The sequence below is a fragment of the Rutidosis leptorrhynchoides genome, chromosome 8 (assembly GCF_046630445.1).
Source record: "Rutidosis leptorrhynchoides isolate AG116_Rl617_1_P2 chromosome 8, CSIRO_AGI_Rlap_v1, whole genome shotgun sequence".
NCBI lineage: Eukaryota > Viridiplantae > Streptophyta > Magnoliopsida > Asterales > Asteraceae > Rutidosis > Rutidosis leptorrhynchoides.
In genome coordinates this window covers 101,832,614-101,843,011 of record NC_092340.1, presented here as the reverse complement: position 1 = coordinate 101,843,011, position 10,398 = coordinate 101,832,614, and the positions used below count along the sequence as shown (strand labels likewise).

The window sequence follows — 10,398 nt, the reverse complement described above, 5'->3', positions numbered from 1 at the left end:
AGGTTTGACTTGTGAATATTACCCACGAATATTACCCCTAACCTCCATAGCTATAACCCATAGTTTCCTTAGCTTTATCCCGCTCGAAAAACTTGTTTTGAAGTGACACGCTCATGACCTCGTCGTAGTATTTTATGTATAATATTAATTAATAATAATACTACTAATAGTATTAAAATTAATTATAATATTAATTAATTAATTAATAATAATAATAATAATAATAATAATAATAATAATAATAATAATAATAATAATAATAATAATAATAATAATAATAATAATAATAATAATAGTAATAGTAATAATAATAATAATAATAATAATAATAATAATAATAATATAAATATATATTACAGAGGGAGATAGATGGATTGGTGTGTGTGTGTGTCTCGAAGCAAAACGAATTCAATTTATAAACTTTTCCTGAAATCTGACCCCATGCGATCGCATGGGTTTTATGCCTATTTTCCATGCGATCGCATGGCCCCAAAATCCAGCTCACATTTTTTTGTATTTTTGTTTGTCGACATAATTATTAATAATATATTTAATTTATATAATTAATTATATATTATATTAAATTCACATGCATAGTTAACTTGTAATTTTTGTTCCGATAAGTCGTACGTTGTTACGCGACTTATGTCCTGGTTCCGGTTTTTCGAGTGTCCCTTCGTAAGCTGAGAAAACTTGTAATTTACATTCTGGGACACGTACCTTTGTCAAAATATAGCCTTAAATTATCCCTAAATTATACCACCCAAAGTATATCTTAAACTTTCGAGTATTTTGGTCATTTACTTCTATAAATCATTGTCTCGTTATTTATTAATATAATAGTATTTATCAAACGTTTCATAACCAAGTTAATATCTATTCTCAATATTTATAAACACGTTTTAAAATACGTATCGCAAGTTATTCATATAATTAATTCTTATCAGTTAATATTCCTTATTATTGTATGTGTCCAAATTACGTTATTTAAACAAATAATTCACCATTTATTCCGAATACCGTTAAAAATGAATGATTTCTCAAATCAACGTGGACCTCTCAACAGAGACACGCAATAATATCATAATTCTTAAGATACTCAGTAAATATCTTTTACTAGAATCATTTGGCATAATCTTTTAACTCTTTAGTTAAATATATCAATCAGATAATCAAACCAATAAGTTTAATGCACAGTATCATATCCTCAACACTTTGTTACATTTTCAAGTTATAATATATGTATCTATATATAATTGTTCGCGTTTCGTTGAGAAAAATCGAAGGTTAATTGAACAGTTCAAAATTTTGAGATTTAACTTCATAGACTTTGTTTATCGTGTCGGAAACGTTAATCATACAAGATTAAGTTTAAATTTGCCCAGAATTTTCCGGGTCATCACAGTATCCATACTCTTAAAGCGTATATCTAAAATGGCATCCAATAAAATTAACATTAAAATTTTAGAAAGCCTGGTCAGATCAAGAATGCAAAGAAAACCTTTAAAATCTAATTCCAGTGGAAACCGGTTATCGACAAGTTTGAAAAAAGGTTATCGAATTGGAGGGCTCGATCGATGTCTTTCGGTGGACGTGCCACACTCGTGTCTTCGGTTCTTAATAGTTTGCCATTGTATTACTTTTCGCTCTTCCGTGCCCCGTCTTGTGTGCTTAAATCACTTGAGTGTGTAAGACGAAAATTCTTTTGGGGAGGGGCGGGTGGGATGTCAAAAATTTCATGGGTCAAATGGGATGATGTCATCCGTCCTTATGCGGATGGCGGACTAAATTTCGGGTCTTTAAATTATAAAAACTTAGCGCTAATGGGCAAGTGGTGGTGGAGGTTTCATACCGAACCCGCTTCCTTGTGGGTTAGCGTTATCAAAAGTATTTATGGGGATTCGGGGTCACTCAATTCGGGTGGGGTTTACTCTCCTTTGTACTCTAATACTACTTGGAGCATTATTGTCAAAACATGTTTCGAAATTGATAAGCTAGGTGTGGAATTTTCCAACTCCTTCTCAAAGTGTATCGGCAATGGTAACAATACGAAGTTCTGGGAAGACGTGTGGCTAATCAACAAACCTTTAAAGGATGTTTTCAAAAGACTGGTGAGGTTGGACGCGAACAGGAATGCTTCGGTATCTGATCGGGTCGAATGGGTTGGAAATCAGTGTGCAGCCAAATGGGATTGGGTTCGTGAGGTATCGGGAAGGACAGCAGGGGAGCTTAATGAATTGATTGAGATGATTTCGAGAAGCTCAATGAGGTTAGAGAAAGAAGATTATTGGGTATGGAAACATTGTGGATCCGGTAAATTTTCAACCAATTCCCTTACAAAATTAATCATGAGCGTGTGTTTTGTTCCAAACATATCGTGTATTCCAACCTTAAAAAATATGTTGGTTCGTAAAAAAGTGGGTGTTTTCGTATGGAGGGCAAGGAGGAAAAGATTACCCGTTTTGTCGGAACTTGACAAACGGGGCATTGATCTTCATTCGCTCCTTTGTCCGCTATGCGATAATGTGGTTGAAACGGTAGATCATGCACTATACTCGTGTCCAATGGTTCGTGTTATTTGGGATAAAATATACATGTGGTGGGGGTTAGGGTCATCTCACAATAGTCTTGAATGTATTCTAAATGGGTCAACTAATACGCAATGGTCGAAAGCCGGAATGGAGATTTGGCAAGCAATGATTTAGGTGAGCATTTATCTCATTTGGCAAAATAGAAATAATATGGTTTTCAAGAAATCCGGTTGGCCTTCCCCGTCGGCCCTTTGTGAGATTCAAGTGAAGAGCTTCGAATGGATTGGGAAGAGATGTAATCGAAACAAGGGATTGGCAAATATCGAGTGGATGGTTTGGCTACACAACCCAAACTCTCTTACTTGTATTTAGTGTGTTTTTTGTTTTTCATTCTTTCATGTCCGGGTTGTTTGATTCACATAGGATTCTAGCTCGGTGTCATTATGTGTTTCACTTTGTGTAATATCGCGTGAGAACTTGTGTACCATTCGGGTTTTTAATATATTTGCCTTGAAAAAAAAAAAAAAAAAAAAAAAAAAAACAACTTCAATTGCAGTGATTTAAAAATTGAAAAACTAAATTAAAAAAATTTGTTCTAAATAAATATACATACCCTACAAACCATGAGTGCCACATGGCAGTCCACATAACCATTGAAAATAACTTAGAGTAGCCAATAGAACACCATCTTATCCTATCTGCTTATCTTGCACCAACCAAGTCCACCAGATTATTTCTACACAAATCCCATTCTCTACTTCAATCCAATTCTTTACAACTAATCACTAAAATCACACATCACAAGAACAACACACAGTTGAATTGGGGTTTGCATTACAACAATGGCAGCCTCATTACAAGCAGCTGCTACATTCATGCAACCAACAAAAGTTGGCATTTCAAACAGGTTGCACATCAAGTCTTCTCAAACCCTTTGCAAGGCCTTCGGTCTCGAACCATCAGCACCCAAAATCACATGCTCTTTACAATCCGATCTTAAAGACTTCACCCACAAGTTAACCGATGCAGCCAAGATTGCCGGTTTCGCTCTCGCAACTTCCGCCCTTGTCGTTTCGGTACGTTTGATTCGCGTAACACTCCTTACACATTACGAGTACCATTCAAATCCATGATCTTAAATGTCCAAATTGTTTATCTTATTACAGGGTGCAGGTGCTGAAACAAAAAGGCTAACTTTTGATGAGATCCAAAGTAAGACATACATGGAGGTTAAAGGAACCGGTACGGCTAACCAGTGCCCAACCATTGACGGTGGAGTCGATGGGTTTGCGGTTAAACCCGGAAAATACAATGCGAAAAAGTTCTGCTTAGAGCCGACATCGTTTACGGTTAAAGCTGAAGGTGTGAGCAAGAACTCTGCACCCGATTTCCAAAAGACGAAACTCATGACTCGTTTGACCTACACCCTTGACGAAATCGAGGGCCCGTTGGAAGTATCTTCCGATGGAACCCTCAAATTCGAAGAAAAAGACGGTATCGATTACGCAGCAGTGACCGTTCAGCTTCCGGGAGGTGAACGTGTGCCATTTTTGTTTACGATCAAACAACTTGTAGCATCGGGTAAACCCGAGAGCTTTGGTGGGGAATTTTTGGTGCCATCGTACAGAGGTTCTTCATTTCTTGACCCAAAGGGCAGAGGTGGGTCCACCGGTTATGACAATGCGGTTGCTTTGCCAGCTGGCGGTAGGGGAGACGAAGAGGAGCTTGCTAAGGAAAATCAAAAGAACGTTGCGGCTTCGGTAGGGAAAATTACACTGAGTGTGACGTCAAGCAAGCCTGATACGGGTGAGTTGATTGGTGTGTTTGAGAGCATTCAGCCCTCTGATACTGATTTAGGGGCCAAGGTTCCTAAAGATGTTAAAATCCAAGGTGTCTGGTATGCTCAGTTGGAGTGATAATAAGAGTGTATGTTATTAGCGCAATGTATTTGATTTTCTTAAATTATCATTTTGTCTTGAATGTATATTATCAATAATTCTTACAATCAAAGCTATGATATATGTTTTCGTTACATTGTAATCAAACACGAAATGTGCGTAATATCGTAAATTCGTACCTGAATATGAACGAATAGAATAGAAAGTCGAATGTGAGATTGTGATGCAGAGTCAATTGCCTTAATTCATGATCAAAGATCACCAAAAATCTTTACATGAACATTGCCCGTCGCTAAAATGATGAAATCGTAACGAATCTCTCACAATTATCGTCACACCAACAATTTTCGCCATAAACTTGATCGCATTATGACAGTCTCCACAAATTCTCAAATTCTTAAACACAGTTATCGACGATTCACCGTTCAAATTCAGTAAACCAAACGCCACAGCAAGTTTCTCACTGTGATTGCATAACGTGTCTTCTTTCTCCTCACGATCAAGATCTTGAAGTACAAACTCGGTGTCTGGCAAGTACCCAGCTTGCCTCATTTTTTCAGTCATATCACTCAAAAACTTGTAAATATCATCACTGTGTTGATTAGTTTTATCACCAACAACAAAAGTATGTACCTTGTTCTTGATTTGTACCCAACTACAACCAGGTTCTTTCTTGATTCCTTTATCCCTCATCGCCTTTCGAGTTTCAGATGCTTCACCCCATAGTTTAGCATTAACGAAAGTGTTAGATAATAAAACATAATTTCCACCATTGTGTGGCTCAATTTCGAATAGTGTTTTTGCTGCAATTCGAGCCAAATCAACATTCTTATACACTCTACATGCACCAAGCAAAGCTCCCCAAGCAGAAGCAGTTGGTTCGATAACCATGTCTTGTATGAACCGATACGCCTCGTCTAACCGACCCGCCCGGCTTAATACATCCACTATACACGAATGGTGCTCAGAGTCGGGTTCGACTGAATGAACCCGTCTCATTGAGTTGAAAATTTCAAGACCTTCGTCTACTAACCGTGAGTGGCTACAACCGGATAGAACACCAGTAAAAGTAACCGCATTTGGTTTAACACCCGAGTTTAACATCTTTTTAAATAACATTAAAGCTTGTTCTCCGTTTCCATGCATCGAATTCGAGATAATTATTGTGTTCCAAGCAATGGTATCCTTTCTGCCCATTATCTCAAAAACCTTTTGAGCAAATTCAAGTTTGCCACATTTAGCATACATGAACATAACAGCAGTTAAGGCTGTCGTGTCATCCAAAAAATTGTGTCTAAATGTATAACCATGGATCTCCTTACCTGCCCTTAAACTTTCTAAATTTGTACATGCAGTCAACAAAGTTGTAAGTGTAATCGGATTAGGATTAAAACCTGCACATTGCATTTCGGAAAGCACCTCGAAAGCTTGTTGCGTGCGCCCAGCCTGTAAGAATCCACAAATAACAGCATTCCAAGATGCATAATTTAACTTCGAACCTTCACTTTTCATCTTTTTGAATATACAAAGTGCTTTCTCAGCTTCATTGTTCTCAAAATACGCTGATATCATCACATTATAAGACACAATATCCCTGTTAAACATTCTATTAAACACAATCTCAGCCTGTTTGATACATAAGCAAGAAGCATACATATCCACAAGCGCGCTACTAATAAACACATTATCCCCCATTCCATTTTTGATAACAAATCCATGTATTTCTCTACCCAAATTCAAACACTTCAAATCAGAACAAGCAGGTAAAACGGAAGAAAGTGTAATCGAGTTCGGTTTCACTCCGTCTAAACCCATATCTCTAAATGCTTGCAGACCCAATTTTGGCCTCCCACAACTAACAAAACAAGAACAAATCGAGGTCCATGAAATCACATCTCTTAACTCCAGGTCATCAAATGCTCTTTTCGCACCTTCAAGATACCTACATTTTGCATACATATCAATCATTGCATTCCCCAATAGAAGATCGTGCTGAAACCCGAACGTAACAGTGTCTTTATGAGCTCTTTGAGCCTCGTTAAGATCTCTAGATGTGGCACAAGCTTTGACAACAGACAAAAGTAGAAATTTATCTGGTTGAATTTCAGCGTCCCTCACTTGAGTGTATAGATTTATAGCTTCTTTTTGTAAACCTAGTCTTGTATAAGCTGATATTAGGACTGTACATGAATGTAAATCTGGGTCAGTAATTTTATCGAACAGTTGGCGTGCACGTCGTACATCACCGGATTGACAGTATGTTTTGATGAGTTTGAGATTAAGATGAGGCGGGAGATTTATTGGTAGCTTGGATAACATTTGATTCGGTGAATGCAACAAGTTTAGAGCCAGTAAGGTTGGGTTTCGCTAAGATACTGTTTTGGCGGTAAAATGTTTTTATTGCTACTTGACAAATCACTCTCAAAATCGGCACATCGAAAATAATCTAATCTGAAAAAGAATTTGGGTCAAATACATGTTACTACTTGATACGGAGTATTTTTTTTTCTTTTTTTCTTTTTTTTTTCTTTGCTAAAAAAAAGATTAATATTAAAATTAAGGAATCTTCGTCAATAGATGGAGGAGCCAAAAACCGATACAACAAATCCGAATAAAACAACGGCTCACTAAAAGTAAACATACTAGAACGAGAAATCAACCTAGAACTATCTAACTCTAAACGAGTCACTATGAAAACACAACGTCAACCACAAAAGAGAAATCTAGCAAACGTGTCAAACCACTAACAATCGATGAGAAAATAAAAATATAACAAGCAACAAATATAGAAACCGGAGCCGGATTAGCCGGCATTGGAAGCAATCTTTTGATTTCTTTCGTCTGACCTTGACGTTATCCCATCGATTTTATCAATACGACGACCTTTGCCTTGCCGATTTGGAAAAGAATAGGTTAAAACGTTGAAAGACTTATCGCTAATAAGAACACCCGTCTGTTAAGGAATCAAACCTTGATCCGCCAATCCTTGAAAAAAACCAAAATGACTAGTGCTTGAAGATCCCGCCACGTACTTTTCACTCGCCGTAGGAGCAACCGTTGAAGACTTTATTTTATTCTACTATATGAGACATAATTCACTCCGTCATAATTCTACAGTCCATTATTCTTTTTTTTAATGTTACAAAATACTTTTTTAATGTTACAAAATAATTGTCCACTACTATAATACTACTACTATAACGAATAAAAATAATGTAATAAACTCATTTGTATTAATAAGTTATACATATTACACAAAAAAAATAGGTAAAAAAATAATGGTAAAACATGAAAGTCGACAAAAAATAAATTTGACAGTTATTTTTTTCTTAAACTGTTTATTTTTTGTCTGGTGACAATAGATTTGGAACAGAGAAATTAGCAAACGGTATTAGATTAACTCATCTTTCAAGTACCAAAAACTTCATAACGGTGACCTACGAGGACTTGGATTCAAAGAGAAGGTATCAACGGTAGGGATGACAATTAACATCTATCCGATCCGCTTAAAGCGAGTATGAATTATCTGGAAGAATATTGAATATAAATATGAATATGTATGTTTATGAGATCCGATATGGATAACAATTTGTAATTAATGGATAAACTCAAATTCACTCAAAATGGTTAGATATATACAATATAATATACAAATATAAATATATCACTATAATTAGTCTCAGTTATATATAATATTTCATTAAATTTATACAAAATCCTTTCACTTTTTTATTGAATCAGATTTTTAATATTTCTTATTATTATTCATGGGATAATTCCCTTCATATTTAACTGAAATTAAGATAAATATACCATTAGAGATGATCGTAGTATAAAATTTATGTTATTTATTTGTTGACACCGGATCATATATTTGTATCTATACACAAGTTATGACATAAGATGATATGAACCTGGAACAATTGATCGGAGTTATTGATCGATTAAGCCTGAAAGTTCTAAATTGAAGAAAGAACAAGGGAGTTTAACCAAAAAACCTTATTACAATTACAATTCAACTTGAGAGTGATTACAAAGGGAGGAAAATAATTACAACTGATTAGACTGAATTGAAACTATTACATCAATCCGTTATATAACTCATATGCTAACTAATTCCTAACAACTTCAATCGTTCTAACAGAATTGGCTATGGTTGACTTTGCAGTTGACTAGCTGTTTAATGAAGAAGACCACGTGACTGGCATGATTTTCCCCAAATTAAACCACACGTGAGTTGCACGAGCTAATTCAAATATAACATATATCAATACTCCCCCTTCAAACGATACTTAACCCCAAGAATCATGTACAAAAACATCGAAATCAGGGAAACGTTGCGTCGAATCATCAGTCCTTAAATTGGTTTTATCAGCCGTAAGTTGAAAGCTTGTAGCAAAATGTTGAACGACTAGTTGTCTCTATTTTTTTTCTTGAGAAGATCCAGTACAAAAGCATGACAACTATTATAGCATACATGCTTGCATACACCCATTTTTATCCAGGTTGCTTCTTGGTAATTCCTTCAATTCTCAAATGTACAAAACTCAACATGCCTCCGGGAAGAGCAAATATTATATTTAAACATTCAGAAATTGATACATTCGCAACAAGTGTATTAGCGCCACTATCAAAAGATGAAATTGAAGAGCTTTGAACTTCTTTATCTTTTTCGTCGCGTGAATATGTGCCTTTAATTATGGCTGAATTTAAAAACTTTGCAGGCGACTTGGGAGTTATAGCTGCCAACACAGTATCACTTGTAGCGATGACCGTATGCTCAATTTCTCTATTAAGATCATCTTCAAATAGAACTTTTGTTGCCATTTCGTCGGAAAGTTCATATGTAACCTTCAAAAGAAATTCAGTTAAAGTGCAAGTGTGATGCATTTCCTTATTAACAGCAGCACATCCTACTGCTTTAACATAATCCTCATCATAATGTTCAACTTCACCCTCATCTTCTGTTGAACGAGTTGATTTCATGTTGTTTATATCCATATGATCTCCTATTCCAAGACGTTGGTTCAGTTCATCTTTATTTGCATATCTTAAAACGAAAGATTTGTTCATGAACTTAATTTTTATACCATTTTCACATGTCAAACTCCAATGGTAAGAGATTATTTAACTGATTATGCTCTACTGGATTTAAAGACAAATTACCGCATTGCACTCTAGTAATCGTAGCAGCCTCGTGTGGTATATGATTATGAATCTGACTTCCTATGATTTTTGATTCCGAAAAGCCCATAAATGGATTCTAAATCTTTATCACATAGCTCATCGGAATTAGAAAGTGTTAGAGATTCTTGTATATCACTTCCTGGTTTGACAAGTTCTGTCATCTCTTTAAAATCGGTTATTAACTCTTCAGATCCAGTGGTAATCATGAATCTTTCCGAACTTCCCACAACTTGTTTCAGTAATGGTGAGTTGGTTTGCGGCACATTTGCAACAGCAGCAACATTGTTTGATTCACCAATAAGGACTACATTATCGTCCCCTTGTACAACACTTGTATCTTTAACCCTTGTAACAGTAGCAGCACTTTCGTTCTTATTCTGACCAAACGCAAACAAATTTGTATGCACTGCGTTACCAAGAGCCGTGTTTACATTCTCATATTTTAGCTCAGTCCTAACCGCTATTTCATCTTTGATTTCCCTTGCCACCGATGTTGGGTTAAACTCGATCTTGTTATTCTTATGAATATTTTCACCTAAATTCCCACCAAAGAAGGTGGTGATTCTAAACATTTTTTGTTCACCATGTAGTGACCCGAACTTTTCCATGTTTATATACATTAATTGAGATTGATATTTACATGACTAAATGTTTCCAACGTGTTAAGCAATCAAACTTGTTAAGACTTGATTAAATGAAATAAGTTTCATATAGACAATTGATCACCCAAGTTGACCGGCGATTCACGAACGTTACAAAATTGTAAAAACTACATGTTGTGG

At 35.7% G+C, this 10,398-nt stretch overlaps 2 protein-coding genes across 2 annotated transcripts; one reads left to right on the top strand and one right to left on the bottom strand.

The window, feature by feature from the left end:
- The first annotated feature begins 3,284 nt into the window (after nt 1–3,284).
- LOC139865000 (oxygen-evolving enhancer protein 1, chloroplastic-like) lies at nt 3,285–4,563 on the top strand. The gene is made up of 2 exons (XM_071853552.1): nt 3,285–3,607; nt 3,698–4,563. The coding sequence occupies exons 1-2, from the start codon at nt 3,374–3,376 to the stop codon at nt 4,445–4,447; spliced, it is 984 nt and encodes a 327-aa protein (XP_071709653.1). The 5' UTR covers nt 3,285–3,373; the 3' UTR covers nt 4,448–4,563.
- Nucleotides 3,703–6,838, bottom strand: LOC139864999 (pentatricopeptide repeat-containing protein At1g20230-like). The gene has a single exon (XM_071853551.1). It carries the CDS (start codon nt 6,746–6,748, stop codon nt 4,688–4,690), a length of 2,061 nt encoding a protein of 686 aa, XP_071709652.1. The 5' UTR covers nt 6,749–6,838; the 3' UTR covers nt 3,703–4,687.
- Nucleotides 6,839–10,398: the final 3,560 nt, after the last annotated feature.

Excerpts from the sequence above, each read along its gene's own strand:
- LOC139864999 (XM_071853551.1), bottom strand. The coding sequence starts at position 6,748 with ATGTTATCCAAGCTACCAATAAATCTCCCGCCTCATCTTAATCTCAAA.
- LOC139865000 (XM_071853552.1), top strand. The coding sequence starts at position 3,374 with ATGGCAGCCTCATTACAAGCAGCTGCTACATTCATGCAACCAACAAAA. Across the intron at positions 3,608-3,697 it reads CTTCCGCCCTTGTCGTTTCG|GGTGCAGGTGCTGAAACAAA; the intron begins GTACGTTTGATT and ends ATCTTATTACAG.